The sequence below is a fragment of the Bolinopsis microptera genome, chromosome 12 (assembly GCF_026151205.1).
Source record: "Bolinopsis microptera isolate Bmic1 chromosome 12, MBARI_Bmic_1.0, whole genome shotgun sequence".
NCBI classification, from domain to species: Eukaryota; Metazoa; Ctenophora; class Tentaculata; order Lobata; family Bolinopsidae; genus Bolinopsis; species Bolinopsis microptera.
Genome location: NC_087083.1, coordinates 11,409,381 through 11,435,269, shown reverse-complemented (window position 1 = coordinate 11,435,269; position 25,889 = coordinate 11,409,381). Strand labels below are relative to the sequence as shown.

Sequence of the window (25,889 nt, the reverse complement as noted above, 5' to 3'; positions counted from 1 at the left end):
GGATGATATTTCTTCATGCGGATTGCCGATTGATGGACGCAGTACCATCTAATCACTATTTCTTACCACTTGCAACACTTATATTTCTGCATTTTCTGCTTTTTACCGCCTTTCTTTGTTCCATGGAAAGACTTGAAATATTTTCGTTACGACCAATCCTATCCAATAATCAGAAACGGGGAACTCATATAGGTGAAAAACACTATCAGAAATTTGTGAGGTGCCAGTTCCTCTGTGTTTATGTTTTCTTAAGCGGTTTTAAAGTCTCTGTGAAACAAGAAATTAGACGTGACACTTTCAAGAATATAAACACAGAGAAAAACAATCAGATACGATGTTACACGTAAGATTCTGTGTAAAATAACTTACAAATTCTAAAATAAAAATCGATTTGTTGTAACCTGTCCCTTTTTGCAGATCCCTGACCAGGACACTTCAGAAATGAAAATCAGATGCAAGGCCGATCCAGGCAAAGAAGAGTCAGATCCAGGAACTATCTCTAACTCCGTTTTTAGCTTCTTGACAAGCTTCTATCATCTGCTCGGTTTATCACATGATAAGTATAAAACGCCCCATTTGGTGACACACAAGGTTGCTGCTTTTTCTTCAGCATTTCTCGACGCCTTGTAATTGACTCAAGAATTTCATACTTTTCTCATATGACATCCCAGTTTTGGGCACACAGCAGCTCAGGATGTACATATTATTCTACCTGGACCACTCTTGCCCACTGTTAAGGAGGGACAATCGGTGTTGGCATTTTCAGTCCTTTACCACTATATGCTGCTGATTAAATCCAACATGGAATAACTTCTGAAGGTCTTGCACTGGATTTAATATTGCTGATGACACAGATAGCTTCATTTCCAGAAGATTACCTTAGTGATTACAATTTTGTGTCCACTGGCTCTTGTTCTAATGCTGGTAAACCATGCAATGCATCGTTGATGGCTTTTAATTCATCTAAATTCATTGCATTGTATTCCGTGCTATGAATCCACATGTTAGCACTATCAGATATTTCCTCATGATTATGCACAAGACATGTTGACTTCAATGGTGGCCTCTGTTGATATCATCATGCCTTGATTTCACTCCATATCTAGAAATAGTTTTGATGGATGGCTATGTCGCCTGCTTATCTAATTTCCTCTGCAAGGTAGCAAAAACATTACCAGGAATGTTTCCTATACAAATCGTTGAGGGGTTTGCTGCAGAACTAACATCAATTCTGTGTTCTTTTATGTACGTGACTGCCTTTCCCTTTTCATCCATCTGTTAATTGGGGTTTAGTTAATATACAGTAATAATTAATAATAATAAGGCCCCCGCTCAGAGACACCAGGCTAATGAGTAGTGGGTTCGAGGCTAATACTCGTGGGTCAGCACCCCGGGGTCGGGTTTAACGGCAGAAGTCCATTGGATGGCCTGCCCGGTAGAGAATACTCACTCCCTGGCATTTGCCAGATGTCTTGTCTTCCTGAGGTTCCGTTATCGCACAAAGTTTAAACTATTAACACTGTTAGTTCCCCGTTACTAGTCCAAGTACGGGCCTAGACTTACTTAACAGCTGGTGAACCCCCTGTAGACCGCAGAACCTCAGGCTCTTATGTCCCTTCTTCAGAAATACTAATGCTAACAGGGATTTTGCTAAATTATTCCTGTTTAGGAGGAAGAATTTTGTTAATTCATATTAAATTTCTATTTGTTAATTCATATAATATACACTTTTATGATTGTTTTCGTCATTTATCTTCCACTTGCATTGCAAGCCCTGTTCTGACCCTCTGGTCCCTAGGGTCAGCTGAATCGGGCCAGAGGAGGAAAATTACGATTGCCAAGGTTGGGGTGGGCCTATAGGGTCAGTCGAGACCTCTTATTGAGACCCGATATAATTAATAAATTTAATACACTTTATGATTGTTTCGCCCATTTTTTATAACCTTGCCTTGCAAGCCCTTGTCTCTTGTAAAATAAAAACATCCACTTTTGTAGATACACACAGTCTCTAACGTCTTTATCCTCTGGTCCCTCAGGCGGTCAGCTGACTCCGGGCCAGGAGGAAACTTTCCGATTGCAAGGTTTTGATAGCTAGGCAGGTCGAGAACTCTTAATGAGACCGATCTACTAATATTTATTATCAGTTACATAAATTGACACAATTATGGGCCCTTATTGTGGGGTGCGTGAGAGTAATGTTTCTTCGGTTAAAGTGTCCTGGAATAAACTTATCTGAGTGACCGCCTTAAAATAATTTCAGGAGAGTGTATCTTAAGTTACAAACCTTTAAGACAAAAGTGGATAAATACAAGGACCTGCTAATATCAAACAAATGCAGCCACCTTATTGATGTCAATCTTTCTCTTCTCCTACGATTGCCTAGCGGAACCATCATCTATTGCGAGTTGAGGAACTTAGTCCATTATAAATACTGTGCTGTAAGTTTGCAAGCAAGCGGGACTAAGTAGGTCGAGAATACTCAACTTGATAGTAACAAACGCCCTGATTATCGCAAACCTGCCGCTTTTCTTTCCCCCAAATAGTGCTTAAACATAGACATGAAAACAATCAAAACATGCTTGACCACCAATCCCTGAATAATGCAACTGTTCCCTTTCTCCAAACTCTGCAGTAAATCAGGTATTACTGTATTAGGGAAAACAACATTTAAAGAAACCAAAATTCCAAATTTTTTGCCCATTCCAATGTTTATCTAGCTCGGTCCAGTTAAGTAGAAAGTGACTGTAGGATAAATCTTTAGATTAAAAATGATTGTCTAGTCGGATCTGTTCTGTCAGCGTTGCATAAACCTGGGAATGAGCTGTTTCACCAACTACAAGAAGGGCCCTCAATGACAAAGTAGTTCCTCCCTGGCTGACCCACTGACAAACATAATAAAAAGATCAACAAAAATCTTGGGCTGACTTTAGCTTTGGCTGACTTAAGCATGGATGTGATATGTTCCAAGGAAAACTTATATTTACACGTGCACAGTTTAGTGTTTAATAATCAACAATTAGCATGCCTACTGCTATGATTAGGGACCCCCAAAGGAGTTTGACTACAAAACATTAATCATGACCCTCCCGCCTTCGAAAAACAACCATCGGCACGGCGTGGCACGAAAGCACCATGGTGAGGTGAAGATACTGTAACATGATTAGAATTACAAGTCTTGAAGTTGGAGGACGTTCGCCTTACGCTTAGAATGGTGACTTTACATGAGTGGGATATGTTTTTGAGGAAAGCTTTAACGGTGCACTGATTAGCAATTAGCCATGCCCAGCTGATTGGACCACAAAGTAGTTTGACTACAAAAAAACAATATCATTACTGTTTGGTCCCACATGTCGCTCAACAACGCATGGTTTCTTAATTGACATTGTTAGCCCCAATCCGTTTTGCGTCCCTCATTTCTGACACTCGGCTTGCGTTTAAAAGTAGTGTAAAATAGCCCTTGTGTAAAATAGGACATTTTTATTAGGACCATAAGAGAAAGGACATCGTGCTTAGCACGGAAATATATATATTATGGACACGTTCATGGAAGTTTGAGGATTATTGGTAACTCTGTGATTTAGCGACCTACTAATGCGCACGATGATGTAAAATTGTGGTACACTTATTAAAACTATATAAACCCTCAATGTTTCGGATTATCGTTTATCCTCTAGATAACTTTGTTCGCATAACGATATATATATCAGACGAATAAGCTCTCGTCTATAAATGCCGGCCGGCAGAGCCGTTGTAACCTTTGTCACACTCTAAATAGTGACAGAGTTTCTATATGGGACCTTGTAGCCGTGTTGACCAATGTTCGAATTTCCATTATACGCGATATAGTTGCCCTATATGACTATTATCTACATAATTAGCGACTGTTTTCGTTAAAGGTTCGCACCATGTTAAAACTCCGATACACATATAAGAAAATTTATATGGGGATGTTTATGCTCCTGACAAGACAATGCGATATCTAGCATTGTTTTGATAGCGAATGTGTTTGGAAATGTTCACCTTTATTTCATTTGTTATAGGCAAATACAAATACAGGTAGGCTGAAAATAGGTAAATTTAGTCACATAAATTTGGATGATATCTCAAAACATGTGTGAAATTGATGTTAATATTAGTATACCAACTTAAACACCTATATTACGTACTATTGGATCAAATTAACAATATTTCAACCATACGCGGTCATTAACTTTTATATGGCAGTGTGATATGTTAAACATTGGCAAAATTTCAACCCCTGAAACAGGGTTAAAAAATTTGACAATTTGTCACAAAAAAAATATTTAACTTTATTTGGCTCCGTGCTGTTTGGCAAAATAACTAATTTTACGACGAAAATGCAAGAAAAACAGTCACTCCATTTACAGTGTACAGATTTTGAACACACTTCCTTGGTCACTCTCAAGCATCACTGTTCTTGTTAGGACCTGTCTCCTCTGGGGACACCTTCATTAAATACCCCGCTGCTCAACACGTTCTGTGTTCTTCCTTCTGTGGTACATAACTATGGACACTTTGGTTAATAGCTTCCCTCAGCTCCCTCGGAAGCCTCACGAACAACAAACAACAAACCAACCCCACTAAACCAGGGCCGATCTCTGCGACAGTATCATGGTCTCTCCTACCTCGTAAACAGGTTCTGGACAGACGCTGGTCGGGTCCCGTTCCTGGAGTTGTGCGACGGAGTGGGTGATGGTTGTGTTCAGTTTGAATTACGTTCGAGGAATGTGGTTGTTGTCACGAGAGACGCGAAGACATTGTGAACTTATCTTTCTTTGCTAACACTCGTATCCTTCAACATACTGAGGAGAAAAGAATGCGATCTAAATCCCTGAAAGAGAAAGAATCATTTTACCAAGGTGGAATTGTAAATTATTTACAATTTCCGGTCTAGTACATTTTACCAATTATTTTAAAGTGTAATCTCCTTTAAATAAACATAACAATTACACACTTCATGGATGAAATGGATCCACTAAACCCCTAATGTCTTTCTTTCCAACCAAACCTTCCAAGAAATCACCAACGTCTTCAGTTGGTTTGAGTTGCCTTCAAACAGTCGTACCTGTGTTCTCGAGTACTCTGACTCTGAAACTGTTATTTTAAAAACTAAACAACATTACCAGCTCCACCAATTACTATAAAGTCCAGATAAACTGTGAACAGATGACATACATCATTTGCAGTTCAAATTATGCTTTGACGACTTTTCCCCCCCCAGCAACAGTCATTCATCAACAAGCCCGAAGCAAATCGATAGCAACTGAAAACAAGATACGATCATTATATATCAGCCACATAGCAACATATTTAGCGCAACTAATTTGACAGAAAAATACGTCATTACAGCATGCAAGTTTTCTTTCTAAGAGCCAAAAGCTTTAAAAACTTCATACTGTACATGCTGATATTGTGCAAGACCAGTCACTACTCATATAGTTCGTGTAATCGAAATCTAACATCTCATTATAACAATATCTAAAAATCATATTTTATTTCTAAGTTTTGATTATATTGATTAATGGGGATGATTTATTCTTCATGCCGATTGCCGATTGCAGGACGCAGGTACCATATCATCTTTTACCACTGGCACAACACTTTTTTTCTGCCTTTTCTGCTTTTTTACCGCCTACCTTGTTATGAAAGAATTGAAATATTTCGTAGCACCAATCCTATTCCCAATAATCAGAAACTGGGAATCAATATAGGTGAAAAGACACTATCAGGGGACAATTTGTGTGCCAGTTCCTCTGTGTTTATTTTTTTAATCAGGTTTTAAAAGTCTCTGTGAAAAGACATTAAGACGTGACCACTTCAAGAATCTAAACACAGAGAAACACATAAGAATTAAGATGGTTTACACGTAAGATATGTGTAAACATAACTTACAAATTCTTAAAATAAAATCGATTTGTTGTTACCGTCACCTTTTTGGCCTATCCCCTGACCAGGAACAACTTCAGGAATGAAAATCGATGCAAGGACGTTCCAGGACAAAGAAGAAAGTCAGATCCAGGAACTATCTCTCACTCAGTTATAGCTTCCTTGACACGCTCTAACATCTGCTCCGGTTTATCACAATGCATACGTTAAACGCACCATTTGGTGACACACAAGGTTGCTGCTTTTTTTCAGCTTTCTTCGACAGCTCTGTAAAATTGACTCAAGGAATTTTCATTACTTTTCTATATGACAATTCCAGTTATGGGGCCACACAGCTAAGGATGGACTATTATCTCTTACTTGACCACTCTTGCCACTGTAAGGTGGGAAACAATCCGTGTGTTGGCATTTTCAGACCTTTACCATATATGCTGCGAAATAAAATTCCACATGGATAACTTCTGAAGTCTTTGCACTGGATTTTAATATTGCTGATGACACAGATAGGCTTCATTCCAGAAGGGATACATCTAGTGATTTCAATTTTTGTATGTCCAACGGGCACTTGTTCTAATTCTGGTAAACCTGCAATGCCTCGTTGATGGCTTTTTAATTTCATCTAATTCATTGTATCTTCAGTGCTATTGAATCCACATGTCGCACTATCAGATATTTTCCTCATGATTATGCACAAGATGTTGCTTCAAATGGGACTAGTTGATATATCATGAAATGATTTCACTCATATCCAGAAATAAGTTTTGATGGATGGCTATGTCGCATGCTTATTAATTTCTCGGCAAGGTAGCCAAAAACAATACAGGATGTTTCCTATACAAATCGTTGAGGGGTTTGCTGCAGAATACATCCAATTCTGTTTCTTTTATGTCGTGGACTGCCTTTCCCTTTTATTCCATCTGTTAATTGGGGATAAGTTAATATACAGTACTAAATAATAATAATTAAGGGCCCCCGCTCAGAACACCAGAGCTAGTGAGTAGTGGGTCCGAGGCTAATACTCCGTGGTCCGCACCCCCGGGGTCGGTAAACGGGCCAGCAGTCCATAGGAAGGCTGCCGGCTAGCGTTACTCACTCCCTGGCATTTGGCCCGCTGTCCCCCCCCCCCCTCCCCCCCCCACTCCCACAACACAACAAAACAACAACAGAGGTTCCGTTATAGCACAAAGTTTAAACTATTAACCCTGTATAGTTTTCCCGTTATAGTCCAAGTAAGGGCTTAGAACTTGACCTAACAGCTGGTGGAAACACCTGTAGCCACCAGGAACCTCTGGCTCTTATTGGGGGTCCCTTCTCAACATCACTAATGCTATCATGAGTTTTTTGCTAAATATTCATGATTAGAGAAGAATTTTGTTAATTTCATATAAATTTATTTGGTAATTCATATAATATACTCTTTATGTTTGTTTCGACCCATTTTTCTTCCCTTGCATTGCAGCCCTGTTTGCCCTTGGTCCCTAGGGTCAGTGACTCCGGGCCAGGAGGAGGAAAATTAACGATTGCCAAGGTTTGTGCCTATAGCAAGTACGAGGACTCGTATTAGAGACCCGGATATAATAATAATATACACTTTTATGATGTTTCGCCCATTTCTTCCCTTGCATAGCAAGCCCTGTCTCTTGTAAAAACATCCACTTTTGTATGCTACACACAGTCTCTCCGTCTTTATCTTGGTCCCCGGGTCAGCTGACTCCGGGCCAGAGGAAAATACCGATAGCCAAGGATTGATGCCTAGGCCGTCGAGACCTCTAATTGAGACCCATATAATAATAATACTTAACAGTTACATAATTGGAACAATTCTTGCCCTTTTTTGGGCCAGAGTCTGTGTCTTCGTTTAATTTTCCTCGGTATAAACTTATCTGAGTGTCTGCATTACAATAATATTAAGGACGAGTTATCTTAAAAGTTAAAACTTTAAGACAAAAGGAAAAATCCAAGGACACTGATAAAAAACAAAACAAAATGCAGCCACCTTAATTTGGTTGTAAATCTTACTCTTCTCTACGATTGACTAGAGGAAACCATCTTTGGCGAGTAATAGAACATAGCCATTATAAATCTGTGGCTGTAAGTTTGCAAGGCAAGGGGATAAGTAGGTCGAGCATATCAACTTGATTAGTAAAACCCTGATTATCGCAAAAACCTGCAGCTTTCCCTTCCCCCAAAATAGTGCTTAACATACGTCATGAAACCCAATCAACAACCCTGATTTACCACAAAACCCTCGATAACTGCAACTGTTCCCTTTCTCCCAAAATCTCGCAGTAAATCCGGTTAATTAACTGTAATACGGAAAACCACATTTTTAAGAAGAAAACACATTTCCAATTTTTTTGCCATTACAATGTTTATCTAGCTGGGTACCAGCTTTAAGTAGAAAGTGACTGTAGGAAATAAATCTTCTTAGATAAAAATGATTGCTCAAGTAGTATCTGTCTTCAGCGTGCATAAACTGGGATGTGATCTTTCAACAACTACAAGACGGCCTCAATGACAAAGTAGTCCTCCCTGTGCTGGCCCCATGACAAACATAATTAACAAGATCAACAAAAATTCTTGGATTGACTTAGCATTTGGCTACTTAAAGTCATGGATGTGTTATGTTTCAAGGAAAAAACTTTATATTAAACGTGCACTGTTAGTGTTTAATAATCAACAATTAGCCATGCCCTGCCTTTTGGGGGCAAAATTGGACCCAAAGGAGTTTGACTACAAAAACCATTAATCAAGACCCCCGCTTGAGAACACCAAGCGCACGGCAGTGGCACGGAATGCCCCATGTTAGGTGAAGATCATGTATCATGATGAATTACAAGTTTGAAGTTGGGAGGAGTCTCGCCTTCGCTTAGATGGCAGATTATCATGGTGGGATATGTTTTTGAGGAAAAGCTTAACGTGCATGTTTAGGCAAATTAGCCATGCACTGCTTGATTGGACCACAAAGGAGTTTAACTTACAAAAAAAAAATATCATAACCTGATGGTCCCACCTGAGTGGTTATAGTGGTCAAGTGATTAGTGACCAAATACTGGAGGCAGTGGTTATAGTGGTCACTTGATTAGTGACCAAATACTGGTGGTCACGTGATTATAGTGGTCACTTGATTAGTGACCAACTACTGGTGGTCACGTGATTGTAGTGTTCACGTGATTAGTGACCAACTACTGGTGGTAGTTGTTATAGTAGTCACGTGATTAGTGACCAAGTACTGGTGGTAGTGGTTACCACTATAGTACTGGTCACCTCTCTCTCTCTCTCTCTCCCTCTCTCTCTCTCTCTCTCTCTCTCTCTCTCTCTCTCTCTCTCTCTCTCTCTCTCTCTCTCTCTCTCTCTCTCTCTCTCTCTCTCTCGCTCTCTCTCTCTCTCTCTCTCTCTCTTTCTCTCTCTCTCTCTCTCTCTCTCTCTCTCTCAAAGGCACGGGTTACACTAGTAATAATTTTATAATAGACAGTACATTCACGTGAACTGGAGGTTGTAATTAAACGAATACAGACACTTGTAACGAAAGATTCTATAAGTATACCATGAGGGAACAATAGGGCAATCAAAAGACATGTAACGGTTTATAATTGTATTATTCCAATGATATCTAAATTTTTACTGTTTTACAAATTACTGCTACGGAGAAGGCCTTCACAAAGGATTCATGTTAGTTACACTACTAGTTACCATAGTTACACTACTGCTGCCGTTTTCTCAGAAAAGGCAGTAAGTCCATATTTACCATTTCGAGATATTGCGACTTTTGCGTTTATGGTTTTTTCTTCGCTTATTTTTTGCGTAAGATCGAAAGTAAACACGCTGAGTTATCAATAATTAGTCAAATTATAATTTGTCAAAAAAATTAAAGCTTTGAGCCGTCCATAAGCTTAGATATAACCATTTTTATGCCAAATAATCGAGCTAATTTTTCATACTGGATGGACTTACTGCCTTTTCTGAGAAAACTTGGACTTACTTCCTTTTCTGAGAAAAATCTCTGTTCAATATTTTTCTGAGAAGGAAGTAAGTCCAAGCTTTTTACCAAATTTTTGAGGTTGGGATCTATGTATTTTGGATTATATTGTAAAATATAAACAATTAGGTAAATCTAAATTGCTCCATATCATATGATAAATGTTTTTGAATAATAGTATGCCCTTATTTAGGCAAACTCGCCAATTTTGAAAGATTTAAGTGCATCAAATGATATCTTATCGATATTTTGATGAAGATAAACTTGATCTAAAAGATATACCTAAACTAAACATTCTCTGCGATTATAACAGCTCAATGACTGCTCGTATGTTTATGTTTTGCGACTAAAATACATCCAGCGTTTTTGAAAATCGGCCACCAAATTTTTTTTGAGGCCTAAATGAAAATTTTGATCACTTACGTAAGGTTGAAATGTAATTATACATCGATTCTGAAAATTTCAAGCGAAAATATCAATCGGCAGTAAAGTTATGTTCTTTTTGGGAAATCGCTTTCTAAAATTCTGTTTTTAGCATGGTTTTATAGGAAGTAAGTCCAGCTACTTCTTCCTATCACAGATAATTTATCTCAGAAAAGGCAGTAAGTCCACGGAAATACTTCCTTATCTCAGAAAATTTTCAAGATTTTCTCAGAAAAGGCAGTAAGTCCGGACTTACGTCCTTCTCTCAGAAAATAATTGGCCGAAACCGAACATAATGTTTCTCAACTTGGACTTACTTCCTTAGGAATTGCATGCAACAACGTTTCTATACATTAATATGTAGCTCATGTTGTAGAGAATTTTCTACTGAAAATTTTGATACCAATATTGCCATATTTCGAAAAATTGGACTTACTGCCTTTTCTGAGAAAACGGCAGCCTAGTTACCATATTTAAGGGACAATTTATAAATGTCAATCGTTCATATTAATGCTGACAATTGGAAAATTGGACCAATAAGGAAATGATCATTAAGCTACTAAAGTACTAACTAGTGCAGGACCCTGGAAACTATGAGGTACTGCAGAAAATGAGAAATACATTTGTGAGACGAGATAGCGTGTGAATCAATCCAATTACAATTTCAAATGTGTATTACAATAGTGATAATACGTAGCTTACACGTGACAGGGTAATGTTGCCGCACGTGCACGAGTGTTCTCGCACGTGCACACGGTAGATATATGACAGAAGAACATGGTCACATGACAAGTGCCAATCAGGATACACGAGTCGCGTGATTTGTCGGACCTGGCTTAACTTGACCAAGTTAAGAGATTTTAGTGTCACGTGACACACCACATGGTTTTACACCTATTAATGAACATTTGGATCGCTCTTTATTATTGATTAACTCTGAGCGTGAGTCCGTAATTGCTTCTAAAAATATATTGCCAATTTCTTAACTTGCAGCTGTGCATTTACTGAATTGTAAAATACATTTGTGGATTAGAAAAATAACAAAACTGATAACAAAAAAATGAACCAGTAGGTTCATTGTTATCGTGGAACTAATACCATATGGTATAACTTGCAAAATTACAATAAGCCTTTAGGTCCATTTTTACAGGTATGGTATAAATATTTGATGTTACTTGAGGAATTAATCAATCAAACGATTAGTTTATTCACGAAACATTAAACACATATAAAAGACTGAGTAAAAAAGTGTTTACACGTATGGTATTCAGCTTTTCCGAAAAAACTCAAAAATTGCATAAACGGATTAAACGATTCAAAAGTCAAATTACAATGGTAATGTCTGACCCGCTATAAAAACTAAATTTACCCAAAAGTCAAAAAGTATATATACAAGAGAATGAGAATAAAATTGCAACCACTATAATAAACAAAGAAATAATCCCCGAAAAACTTCAGAATGAGATTTATTTTTCTAATAATTTAAATGAACTCTTATAAATGTGTTCCGATTCTTACATTAGGCAATATTGTTATTGTTAGGAATTTGTTGAGAGGATGCTCTAGGGAATCTTCGTACATGAGCTTTGGTAAGGAACTTCCGGCCCTAGGTCTCCGATGGTTGTAGGGTGTGCGAAGATCTGTCCAATATCAGAGAAGAGTAATGTTTTACATTGTGGGGACAAACAGTGACGAAAATCTTCATAAAGAGGGCAATTAGTGCGCAATACATGAAGCTCATCTTCGGAAGCTCTAGAATAAGGTTGAGTGACTCCATATCTGTAGTAGAACAGTGTTTGCATGCCCTATTCGAAAGTTTATGGCGATGCATGCCGTGTCTTCCTGTTTCGATGTTGTATTGATGCGAGCTTGTTCTGAATTGCGCAAGTCTCCTAGTCTGCTGTGGCCGTAGGTTGATCGACAGGTATGTTTCGCCACCGAAGCTTGCCTTGATGAGGTTGTAGAATCCCAATTTTCTGTTGAGTTTTCGCTCTTTGTTCCATTGTTGAACAAAAAAGCATATGAAGATTTAAAACAGAATAATTTTAGCATGGCGCAACTATTTAAGCATATTTGGTTTTATGCCGGCCGAGGCGTGCAATACAAGCATTTTGTCTTAAACAATAATAATAATAATTATAATAATAATAAGGCCCCGCTCAGAACACCGGAGCTAGTGAGTAATGGGTCCGTTGCTGATACTCGTGGTTAGCACCCTAGCGTGGTCGGTAACGGCAGCAGTCCAATGGATGGCTGCCGGCAAGAGCTACTCACTCCCTGGCATTGCCAGATGTCTCTTTCCTGAGGTCCAGTTATAGAACAAAGTTTAAACTATTAACACTGTCAGTTCCCCCGTTACTATTCCAAGTAACGGGCTAGATTTGACCAAACAGCTGGTGAAACACTTGTAGACCACCGGAACCTCAGACTTCCTCCCTAGCTGTGAGTGTGACCACGGGCTTTCTGTTTGTATGTACAAACGCCCAGGCCTGGTTGCTACGCGCGTCTCGCACGCGCAAAGATTTTAGATATCATTATGATCGGCTTTTTTGTTACATTATTGTTACGTTCATGTTTGTAATGTTTTACATTCTAATCGGCTGTATTTTCGGTCAGGATGAATATTTTTTGATGAGATAAAAACATGACTATCAAAAAATACTTTTAGCTTCCTCCCTGTGACCACGGGCCTTTTATATCTAGTCAATATTATAATTTCTTTCTGTCTGTCTGTATGTACGACCGTTCACGTTCAAATTAGGCACAAAGCAAAAGATTGCATAGTAAGTAGTAACCATGGTAACGGTGTTGAAACGCGCGCATGCATGTGCAGTGATTGTTTTAACGTAATTTTGATCGGTTTTGTGGTTATCACTTTTTGTTTAAAGTGTATTATATTTAAATTGGCTGTATCCTCGGTTGAGATGAATATTTTTGTTTGTGATTAAAATTTTATTTCAAAAAAATACTACTTTCTTCCTTCCTGTTACCACGGGCTTTCTAGTGATAATATAATTGCATAAATTGAATTCCGTACTGTAGAATTACTCGTTCCTGTCACAACCCGTGTAGATGTTGTAACAATGCACCCTGCCTATAATCAGCTATATTAGGGGGTGCACCATAAAAATAAACTTGCTCGGATTTTAAAAATTTTTGTACCATTGTTTTCTAGAGACTGTGAGAATTTTCACAATACCAAATTTGTCATAAATTTTTGGAAAGATCAGTGAGTGTCGCCTAGGTGCCATATTTGATGGTGCGCGGCTTTTGGAGCAAAATTAGCTGTAAAAGTCGCGTAATTTGACCAAATTTGACCAAATTTGACCAAATTCGTTGATTTTTGTCGTATTATTTGGATATATCTTCAGTTCCTTGAATGAGATCATTCTGAAAATTGGCGACGACCTTCCAATAGGGCTTTCACAACTGTCCGAAAAATTTGGTGGATATCGGAGTTGATATAGTGATCAAAATGGGGCAAAATACGCTGCTTTTAGCTGTAACATTATGTCGGATGGTTGGATATGCTTTAAACTTTTCGGACACCTTCCTTGTAAGTCTATGAGTAAGCTTACCAATTTTTGTTGCAATCGGAAGTCGGGAAGGATACTCAATATCTATTTGTTTGAAGAAAATTGTGCTGGCCGAAATTAGCGCTAAAAAACCATCCTACAGTCGGCACGCGCGGCTCACTGTCGATGGCGCACTACCTAGCTATATAAACCCTGTTAACTGTTAACCCTATACAGTATACACGGGGACATTCCCTGTCAGTGCGGCTCTCTGCATCTAGAAAGCAGCTACTTTTACCTTGGATGTTGGAGGACTTCGCCGCTTCGACGCGCCGCGCAAACTAGCATTCTTGCTTCGCAGAGCAACGATCTGGAAGGGTTGACATCGTCAATCAACTTTTGCCCTACTGCTCCCTGTATCGGGGGTTATCTGGATCCAAGATACAGGCTGATACAGATATTATAGGTATATAGTAGTATGTCTTCAGTCACACTTGTCGCTGCCACCTCTCAGTAGCTTATTTAATATCAGCCTCAGATCAAAGGTCGTCAGTTCGAGTAGTACAGTTTTATCTTTTAACTGGCACGCCAATCCCAATACCGGGCGCTCTTTTCTCGCATTATACGTGAGAATAGTGACCAATATACTTATAATAATATAGACTAGCAAGATAGGTATAGTAACACTGTCTCTCAGTAAACTCTTCATAGTACGGCGGATATGATGATTAATATCACTCTACACTCGACTGTCACGTGACTTTTTTAACCCGTTCTCTAGGTGGCCCTGAATGACTATTCGAAAGTATAACCCTCTAATCTAATCCCTAACCGGGACCCTAGCCCAATCCCTAACAAACGCATATGCTGAAACCCTAACCCATACGAGAAACTAGTATACTATAACAATTCCTTGGTCATATCACCTTATCACCTGGTCGAGACAGAGAAGTATTAATAATGACTCTATAACTCGCACAACAAGGATACAAGGATACAACAAGGATACAAAAGTGATAATTACTTTATTGACTTATTGAGTACACGATAGTTGTAATTCTCAAATATTTTATTTTTTTAATTTTATTTATAGTAGGTAGTGCGCCATTTTAGCGCGATGCGTTACTGTGCCGCGCCGCGCACTCAATGAGGCTTCTCTGGCTAGATCGGCGAAATGCGCTACTGTGCCGCGCGCCGAGCTGCCATGAATTGACATCGTCAATTACACTCCTGCGCGCAGTGTTGTGACCTCCCTTCGTCGTAATTAGCTCGTATTCAGATTGAACAATTTTGAAGTCAAATAAATGTTGTTTCTTTTAGATTTGAATAAACAATATGGATTTAGTCCGAAAGTAATTTGTCTACTAAATAACATTTTGAAATTATGAACAAAATTGGTAAAAATTTGCCATAGTTGTGACCAAAAAACTACGCGCAGAATTAAATATTTCTTCATAAACGCGTGAACATTTTTGAGTTTAACATTGAATATCTTAGCTCGGTTATTTTAATACTTAATTTTATAGTATCTATCCGATAACTAAACATTTTATCTTTACGACAGTATAATTTTTTTTGGTATATTTGCTAAATTAAAAAAACAGTAGGAATAGAAACGTCGAAGGTCTTGCGCTTATTTCAGTCCCAAAATATACCCTAATCATAAACTTCATAAAACCCACTGAAAATGATGTCTACAGGCATGTTTAGCCCTTACACCTTCCCAAATCATTTAGCAAGGAATTAGAGCCAGCTTTTAAAATTAGCTTTCGAATAACATTGTTAAGACATAAAACTATAAATAAATGAGTGCGTTTTTCTCTTTTGTCTCAACAGTTTCTCTTTCATTTTAACACTATATATTAGTAAAAGCAATCAGCGATCTTTATAATTATTCATCATTAAAGGAGTAAAATAATTGGTCCTCGTTAATGTTTAGTGTCTGATTAGTTTCGGTCCGACCTCCACACCTGAAAAGATATTGGGGGTATTATCAGTTATGTAAATGGAAAAATCATATTTGCATCATAAAACTATGAAAACATTGAAACTAATGTTTTTGAAGGCTCGCCTATTCGTTTAAGCAATCAAATAGTCAGTGCAAAGAACAGTTGAAGGCACCGGGAATGTTTCAAATAAATCCTCTGTCTACTATCAGACCACACACTCCACTATGCACTACAAGTACAATGTACAATGGCAATTAAAATGTGTTCCCGCAATTTTAAAATGCGCGCATCTTGCGCTGTGACCATGATGGTCACAGCGCATGCTGGTGAACGCGAGGTAGGCGGTGAACGAATTATTGGGACAAAATTGGAACATTTTGGAACATTGGTTACATAGGTTGTAGACATGTAGTGATTCCCAAACTTGGTTTGAGTGGTCCTAGGACCAATCTAAACGCTTTCCGGCCAGTTTTGAACCGTTCTCACCACTTTTAGGAGAATATCAATTTTTGTTCATTTTTGTGCATTCCATGAACCTGGGTAATTTTCATGGTCATTGGAAATTAGAAGGTAAAATAACCCACATAACAGTGCTCCAGACAAGTTTCACGGATATAGTGATTGAGTTTCTAGTCACCTAGCCTCTTGGCCTGAAAGATTTTTTGTTCGGCAGGGTGACTGCTTAAACGTCAACTTCAACCTCTCCCACTGCATCGAATCGAGGTAGAGTTGTTAACTGAAATATTACATTCAGTAGCGACCTTTAAATCTGGGTCAAACTTAGTATTTCTGAAAGTTTAAAGCCAGTAATATAACCCACAAAACTGACTCCTGGCACTCATTTCAGGTTCTTAAACGGCCAGACAATGTGTTTTACACTAATCCAACTATTTACACCTTTTTAAAACCCCTTTAAAGCCAGTAATATAATCCACAAAACTGACTCCTGGCACTCATTTCAGGATCTTAAACGGCCAAACAATGTGTTTTACACTTATCCAACTATTTACACTTTTTTAAACCCCTTTAAGTCAGCAATATAATCCACAAAACTGAATCCTGGCACTCATTTCAGGATCTTAAACGGCCAGACAATGTGTTTTACACTTATCCAACTATTTACACCTTTTTAAAACCCCTTTAAAGTCAGCAATATAATCCACAAAACTGACTCCTGGCACTCATTTCAGGATCTTAAACGGCCAGACAATGTGTTTTACACTTATCCAACTATTTACACCTTTTTAAAACCCCTTTAAAGTCAGTAATATAACCCACAAAACTGACTCCTGGCACTCATTTCAGGATCTTAAACGGCCAAATAACGTGTTTTACACTTATTCAACTATTTACACCTTTTTAAAACCCCTTTAAAGTCAGTAATATAACCCACAAAACTGACTCCTGGCACTCATTTCAGGATCTTAAACGGCCAAATAACGTGTTTTACACTTATTCAACTATTTACACCTTTTTAAAACCCCTTTAAAGTCAGCAATATAATCCACAAAACTGACTCCTGGCACTCATTTCAGGATCTTAAACGGCCAAATAATGTGTTTTACACTTATCCAACTATTTACACCTTTTTAAAACCCCTTTAAAGTCAGTAATATAACCCACAAAACTGACTCCTGGCACTCATTTCAGGATCTTAAACGGCCAAATAACGTGTTTTACACTTATTCAACTATTTACACCTTTTTAAAACCCCTTTAAAGTCAGCAATATAATCCACAAAACTGACTCCTGGCACTCATTTCAGGATCTTAAACGGCCAGACAATGTGTTTTACACTTATCCAACTATTTACACCTTTTTAAAACCCCTTTAAAGTCAGCAATATAATCCACAAAACTGAATCCTGGCACTCATTTCAGGATCTTAAACGGCCAGACAATGTGTTTTACACTTATCCAACTATTTACACCTTTTTAAACCCCCTTTAAAGTCAGCAATATAATCCACAAAACTGACTCCTGGCACTCATTTCAGGATCTTAAACGGCCAGACAATGTGTTTTACACTTATCCAACTATTTACACCTTTTTAAAACCCCTTTAAAGCCAGTAATATAACCCACAAAACTGACTCCTGGCACTCATTTCAGGATCTTAAACAGCCAAATAACGTGTTTTACACTTATTCAACTATTTACACCTTTTTAAAACCCCTTTAAAGTCAGCAATATAATCCACAAAACTGACTCCTGGCACTCATTTCAGGATCTTAAACGGCCAAATAACGTGTTTTACACTCATTCAACTATTTACACCTTTTTAAAACCCCTTTAAAGTCAGCAATATAATCCACAAAACTGACTCCTGGCACTCATTTCAGGATCTTAAACGGCCAGACAATGTGTTTTACACTTATCCAAATATTTACACCTTTTTAAAACCCCTTTAAAGTCAGCAATATAACCCACAAAACTGACTCCTGGCACTCATTTCAGGATCTTAAACGGCCAAATAACGTGTTTTACAGTTACACTTATCCAACTATTTACACCTTTTTAAAACCACGGTATCTAAGTAACTGACTGTGTCATCTCACTTGGTAACCAAACTTTCATCCTCAGGAGGGTATATCTCAAAATTGAACTCTTAACACGATTCTCACAAGAAGTTTATCGTATCCTAAACACATACCTTATTAGGAAGTTTATCGTGTCCTAGAAACAGTCCATATAACAGGATTATCACTTTCTCCTCCTCCCAATCCACAGTATTGAGTATTCCGGAGTTTCTTCAATCTATTTTCTGCAGCGTCACTAAAACTGCAAAACATTGCAAGTTCATTTGTAGATTTAATAAAAGGCTCGAAGAGGTTAATAAGCACTAATCATATAAATTAGATTATAGTGTATAGTTCAGTCAGTTTTTTTAGACGCCTCCAATTCCATGAACCACCACGGGGCGACCTGCAAGTAAGAGCTGTAGGAAATTACAAAAGCAATGTTGAAATTAAGTGACTTTTGTCATTTATGGGTGCTTGTATAATAATAATTTTACCGCAAGGTTTTGATAATCTTTGTAATAAACTAGTGCAATGCTTGAACAACTCACAGTGGTAAAACTGTTTTATATAAAATAACCTAAAGCGAGAATGTCGAGCGTGCTAAATCACTCTACAGTCGATCTTCGAGATTGTTCTAAAAGGGCCCCCGACAGTTGAAACCAGCTTAAATCGATGTATTTTCCGCCGCTGATTCCGAATCACCCCCATGACATAGGGTTAAAATGCTCCCCTGCCGAGATATTTGCGAAAAACTGTCTTGATCACGTGATATGACCGTATAAGGAAGTTGGTCGAATTTCTAGTAGGGTTAGGGTTTCAGCATATGCTTTTGTTAGGGATTGGGTTAGGGTTAAGGTTGGCATCAGATTAGAGGGCTATGATTTCGAATAGTCATTCAGGGCCACCAAGAGAACGTGTTTAAAAAGTCACGTGACAGTCGAGTGTAGAGTGATTAATCATCATCCAGAATGTCGTTAGCTATAAAATAGGCTGACAGTACCAAGCGATGTTTTAAAGTAAAACAATTATACTCGTTCTAATTGATATTAGTTTACTTTGATTCAACGAAAACCTACCTTTTATCTGCTTTCGTGAAATTCAAAAGTGATGTTAAAGTAACACGAGCCCTTTTGATCAATTATGTACCAAGTACACTGTGTAATACAGCTAAGTCGATAACTGCTGTTAAAGCTAAAGTTCAAAGCGAGTGCAGAAACAAGAAATAGCGCGAAATTATAATGATCACACCACGTACACGTACAACGTATGATCTGCATTATGCTCCTTCATCAACTAATTATAGTTTTAAACGATTTTGACACGCTAAAATGCGCGCGTGGATTTGCGCGGCGCCTAGAAAATTTTTAAAGCTGTCGGATAGAGGTTAATTAATTTTTCTACTGTCAACACAGCCCAAGTTATATATGTTTTAATATCAAAAAATGTCCGATTTTTTTGTATCATTTTTAAATAATTTCTTTTTCAAATCGCTGCCACATCAAAATTATTTTACGAAAGTACATTAAAGTTTCATAGAAAGCAAGCCTAATCGTTTTAGAACCAAATTAAAAAAGAATTTAGTATAAAAATGTTAAAACTTCAAAATTATCAATGGAATGAATTGGCAACGTCCAAATATGTGTAAAATAAGACGAAGAGCGGTCACAACACTGCGCGCAGCGGTGAATTAAGTGCGCCATCAACAGTGAGCCGCGCGTGCCGACTGTAGGATGGTTTTTTAGCGCTAATTTCGGCCAGCACAATTTTCTTCAAACAAATAAATATTGAGTATCCTTCCCGACCTCTGATTGCAACAAATTGGTAAGCTTACTCAAAGACTTACAAGGAAAGTGTCCGAAAAATTTAAAGCATATCTAACCATCAAACATTATGTTACAGCTTAAAGCAGCGTATTTTGCCCCATTTTGATCACTATATCAACTCCGATATCCACCAAATTTTTCGGACAGTTGTGAAAGCCCTATTGGAAGGTCGTCGCCAATTTTCAGAATGATTTCATTCAAGGAACCGAAAATATATCCGAATAATACGACAAAAATCAACGAATTTGGTCAAATTACGCGACTTTTACAGCAATTTTTGCTCCAATACATGACAAAAGCCGCGCAGCATCAAATATGGCACCTAGGCGAAACTCACTGATTTTTCCAAAAAGGTATGACAAATTTTGAATTGTGAAAATTCTCACAGTCTCTAAAAAACAGTGGTACAAAAAATTTGTAGCAAGTTTATTTTATCGTGCACGATTTAATTCAGAATCTAAGTTGTCTCAAATTTTGCTCCTGGGGAGCTAACTTTAAATTTACGAGACGGAAATTTTGTTGAAAACCGGAAGGTTCTATTTATTTTACTTTTGGAGATATACCCCAGCCGGTAGGATTTGCTGGGTGTGCCGCGCCGCGCACTCAATGAGGCTCCTCGCTAGATCGGCGAGATGCGCTGTTGTGCCGCGCCGAGCTGCGATGAATTGACATCGTCAATTAAACTTTATGATTATCTGAGGAAAAATGGACTTACTGCCTTTCTATATTTCACCTAACCATGTGCTTTCGCGCCACTTCGGGCGCGCTTGTTTCACAAGTCAAGTGAGGCGGGCGCGCGCTACTGCAAGCGCAAGGGCTCTGGATAGAGCAATTTCTATATATATAATAAAGAAGAATCGGTTGAAATCGATCCTGATAAAAGGCAGTAAGTCTAAATCTATCAGTGTTGGTGAATTTTTATTTAAGCTTTCAAAGTTTTAAACATGTTTACTGTTTAGGACATACGACAATAATTTATTTACGCATAAATGTCAAAGTTAACCCCTTTTATGCGAGTAAAATTACCTAAAAAACGACAAACACGTTTCTCCCATTTTCTCAAAATAACATCGATGTGACTTAATGCCTTTTGTCAGGGAACGGCAATCAGCTCAACAAGAAAAGGGAGTTATCAAACATTTGCAGAAAAATTTGGGGTTTATAATTAATATTGTATGAGCTCTAAACCAATTATCAGGCCGAAGTAAGGCAATTGCCTAGTTCCGGTTTTTGTGTCAAGCTAGCTGTCTATAACTCCTTAAGTTTAACTCTATAAGTCTATAAGTTCATCTGGAACTGCAATATAAACCTATATAATAATAGTTAACCTACCTAACAGTAATAATAAGGTCACAAACAAGAGGACACGAAATTCTATTATAGTTCATGTCTGTTTTATAGTATAGACAAACTAACAAGGTTTTCTTGAAGCTTTGAAGGTACCAATAATTGGTATAGAGCTTTCACAGACCAATTTAGCAATTTATACTTATAGATGGTCTGCTATTTCATATTTCGTGTCTGGTTCCCTAGATAACTGCTAGCTCTTCTCGTAATTGGTTAGTGGTACTGGTGATGTGTGTCGTGTCTTTATGCTTTAGCTTCGTTGATCTTCTCACTTATTTTTCACAGTTCGAAAATAATTTTTCCCGCATGTATTATATTTTTACTAGAAACCCGCAAGTCGAAAACTTTGTTCGAGGAACTTTTAAAAATCAGTTATGTTTTAATTTATTTTTATCATAAAGCTCTGTTATATAACTATAAGTTATACTGTAGAAATCATGGATTTTATTTGATTCTGACAATGACGACAAAGTCTTAATATTCAAATTCCCTAAAAAACACTTTCTACCGCATCGAAAAATATTAATCACAACCAAATTTATGAATAATTATATAGTCATAGCGTAAACGTAAATGTGAGCTAGTTGTCAGTTGCAAGTTGTCTAGTTGTGAAGTTTATACATTATATTATGACGTATCATAAAGCATGGCAACGCGCGTTGCTAATCTGTTTTTTGTTTTTGCTCGCACGCGTGCAATCTCAATAGATGTTGCTAAGAAACGACGCCATTTACCTTTGCTAAAATAACAACATTATTCTAATAATATAACGTTTATTGTAACTCACTTCTGACGTTTATTATAGAAAATCTAAAGCCCTAATCAAAATTCTAAGAATGCTATATAGTGACTATAAATATAATTCCTATCCTTTTTCACAACCCTGTTAAAAATGGCGAGGTTTCAACTCCATTTGCGAGCTGAAATTGGTGACACCAGAGGGTCATTTTTAGGTCGATTATCAGTGTTTTGTCCCCGTTGCCAGGGGGATTTCTTCAAGTTTAAAATACAGTATAACTATAATGTTAGATATACACAGGTTGAGAAATTCCAAAACTTCCTTCGGACCCTGATCGGGATCCGGAGCAGAAAATGCCCATAAGAAACATTGATTGCAAAAGCGTTGTTAATTTTTGATTTATCTGATTGCTGTCTACAGCTGATATTGCAAATTCTTTTCTACGATTCACTTTTATCTTCATAATTGATACAATTTTAACCATAATTATTTTAATTTTTTTCTGAAATTGACATGAATCAATATTGTAATACTAATGTTAGGTATCGGCAAAGAAGCTGAGATGATCTATCCAATAGCAGTAATTCTTATTTTCGCATCACTCGACACAGTGAAATCAGGTATCAAATTTTACCCAGTATCTAAGGCCCTGAGTCCTTAACTTGAGTTTCTTGGTCTCTCGATAAAACCAGATTCAAACAATTGTATAATTGCACGTACGTACTTTTGTCTTTTAAAGAGTTTTGCCGGTGGGCAGTCTGTAGTACCATGAGTCCCTCTCTAAATCAACTAAACAGATTCATTTTTACAGAGATACAATGGAAAACAGTCAAGCTAAATGAAGACCTGTCACAACAGCAAACCGGTATTCCCCACAGCTTCGATAGAACTGCAATACAATTCAAAACTGACAATGAGGTCGAAGACTATTTTGAGCAACTCGACGTGGATTTCTATGCGGATAAAGAAAGACTAGGGGGGTTAACCGTGAACTTTCCTTCAGATACGTATAATAAACCAGATGATTACTTGATAAAAAATTGCAAGAATAAAAACAGCTTATTTCCCGAGAACATGCCCACTGAAGCTGAGAAATTGTGGAGTATTCTTGCGACCACAGGAGCAAATCCGTCTTTTAAAGTCCAGGTCAACGGAGTGGAAGTGATCAACTTACTCCTCACAGACGATACATGTGATTACCCAAACTGGAGAAATTTCTGGACACAAGAGATTGAACTACTGAGATTTAACTCATGGCAGAGCGCGTTTCTCGGTTACCATCTAGGTAGATATTGTAAATTAGGTATAGGTGGCACCTTATACCTAATAATTTAACTCTAGGGTGTGGGGTAGGTGTGGGAATGGGGTGGGGTGGGGGTGGAGGGGTGGTGTGGGAGTGAAGCTTCAGAACTACCAGTAATATATATTATATAAGGGTCTCTGCCTTTTTATTAACGGGTGATACTCGTAAAATATTTGTTTCAAATATTAAACAGGACCGCGTCGACGAGTCCAACTCGGCGCGCGTCCGGCCTGGTAGGTTATAAACCTACAACCTTTTTATAGCAATATCCCGATTTATTGTAATTGCTTAACTGAGCAATTTGTATGCCCATCAACTCTGTCAAGGAAATAAAGAAACTAATTTTGGCTTGTTAGGACCTTTCTCTTTGAAGCCTCTGATCCGTAGAGCAGAACCAAACTGACAAGTTTGCCAAACTAGGACCAGACAAATTATAGGACTGATTAAGTCAATCTTTATGCCAGTGTTGCTAGGACATTCTGGATTCTGGAACAATAACAAGGCTACTTTCAGCGGAGCATTTTTGCGATATAATAGCTATTCTTGCAAAATTGAAAATTTGGTTTACTGCAATTTGATCAGTCTACCACGTTCCTATATAATTCTATAAGAGTGTGAGGTTAAATTGAATAATGATTCAATGCAATCCGGCCCTGGAGGACATAGGAATTTGTTAAGTCATGTCTACCAAACTTGTTGATTTACTTTCATCCCACTGTGTGCAAGTAACAGTCACTGGCAGTAAAGTGAGCAATGAAAGGAGAATTTATTACAAATCAAGTCATTTCTCATCATGAACGGGATTAAATACTATACATGTATACTATGATTGTATGCTAGATCATGGCTATCATATTAATAAGTAGTGAGTACAGGGTATGGGTATTGGGTATACACAGTAAAATAGTACATACCATATATTTTTATGCTTTAACATATTATGTTAAACAATTATAAATTCCAAATTTTCAGATTCATGCTATTGGGGCTATTACTTGGATGCTGATGCTGATTGCCAAGAGTGTCCTGCAGATCATTGGAGTGCAGACGCCGGCGATACTGCCTGCACACCTTGTCCAGCAGGAACTCACGTGGGCGCAGGGTTGGGATTAGCTGAAAGTGACTGCACAGAGAGTAAGTTCATTTTAGTTATTTGGGTTTCATTCCCTTGTTGTTGTGTTACACAATGAAGCAAATGACAAATGGAATGTTCGTACCTACTGTAGAAAGTTGGCATCACACTGTCAGATGCGACCTAAGGGCTAAGCCGTTTAATTTAGCTAATCCCCTACTGCATGACCTTATAGGTATAGTTATAGCTCAGATGTTTTTAAACATTTTAGCCCAAATTATAGCTGTTATTGCCTGTGTTATATTTTACTGAATTTAATAAATTATTTACTTCTACAGACGGAGACGAGACAGACGGAGACGAGACTGAGTCTGAACACAACTACTCTCAATCAGTTGCCCACAAATTGAGCGCTCTTCTTGTTGTTCTCCTGTTTGCTTTAAACATGAACATCTAAACTTGTTGCGGACTGCATGAGGGATGGTTGAACGACAATGCATTACGTTAGAAAAACATGAACTCAAACTTTTAAGCATGCGATATGAATATTTCATATATATATATCTATCCATAAATTAGAACGGCCGACCAGGCTGATTTTTAAATTAAAACCCCGCCACCAACGTCCGATTTCTGATAGCTTTTTCTATTTTAGATGCCCAATTTAATTTACTTTAACACGCTTGTCAAATTCACTTTCACAATTGCAAATCAAAATGTTCTTCTATATATAATATTATTTTTTTGATTTTTTAGCGCCACAAATCGTTTTCTCTAAACGGATTAAACGGTTTAAACGATTCAAAAGTCAAATTATATGATAATGTCTGGCCCAATATAAAAAGTGAATTATTTTTAGGAATTTGTTTAGATTCCAAACTGCTGATGATTCTTTCAAAGATATTTCTAATAAAACAATAAATTTAATTGCTGTGCCAACAGTGCCAACAATTTAAAATGAAATTAAATAAATCGCGTTACGACATTTGATTGTTAACTGTCCCGAGAAATCGATTGGGTATTTGATAAAAACTCATACTCATGGGTAGAGTGGACCGCTGCCAGCAGGGACAAAAGGATTTCGCGGTTATTTTGGCCAAAAATCGCGGCACCGCGACAAGCCAAACTAGGCTAATTCGCGGCTAATTCGCGGCGGGAATTTCGAAAATCGCGGCATATTCGCGGCAAAAAAATCGAAAAATCGCGGCGAATTCGCGGCAAAAAATAATGTATTTACAGTGCTTAGTTAGAGTTCACATATTCTTTGACTATTCTATTTGATCGGCTCATGTCCCATGAGGATGTGATCTCA

At 37.8% G+C, this 25,889-nt stretch overlaps 2 protein-coding genes and 1 long non-coding RNA gene across 3 annotated transcripts in view; 2 read left to right on the top strand and 1 right to left on the bottom strand.

The window, feature by feature from the left end:
* The window catches only part of LOC134824574 (uncharacterized), a 36,511-nt gene that overhangs the window by 3,152 nt on the left and 7,470 nt on the right, over positions 1-25,889 (top strand). The gene's annotated exons all lie outside the window — the stretch shown is intronic.
* On the bottom strand, positions 15,341-19,448 carry LOC134824421 (uncharacterized). The gene is made up of 4 exons (XR_010161410.1): positions 19,370-19,448; positions 18,425-18,552; positions 16,358-16,509; positions 15,341-15,794 (listed from the first exon to the last, which is right to left on the bottom strand). It is a non-coding gene; the product is annotated as an uncharacterized LOC134824421 (long non-coding RNA).
* Positions 22,738-25,337, top strand: LOC134823905 (uncharacterized). Its single transcript, XM_063835502.1, has 4 exons — positions 22,738-22,822; positions 23,014-23,487; positions 24,478-24,639; positions 24,916-25,337. The coding sequence occupies exons 1-4, from the start codon at positions 22,738-22,740 to the stop codon at positions 25,032-25,034; spliced, it is 840 nt and encodes a 279-aa protein (XP_063691572.1). The 3' UTR covers positions 25,035-25,337.

What these genes read in the sequence shown, in the direction of transcription:
- LOC134823905 (XM_063835502.1), top strand. Translation starts at nt 22,738, where the DNA reads ATGTTAGGTATCGGCAAAGAAGCTGAGATGATCTATCCAATAGCAGTA. An exon ending in ACTCGACACAGTGAAATCAG is followed by an intron (nt 22,823 to 23,013) that starts GTATCAAATTTT and finishes TCATTTTTACAG; the next exon opens with AGATACAATGGAAAACAGTC. An exon ending in GTTTCTCGGTTACCATCTAG is followed by an intron (nt 23,488 to 24,477) that starts GTAGATATTGTA and finishes CCAAATTTTCAG; the next exon opens with ATTCATGCTATTGGGGCTAT.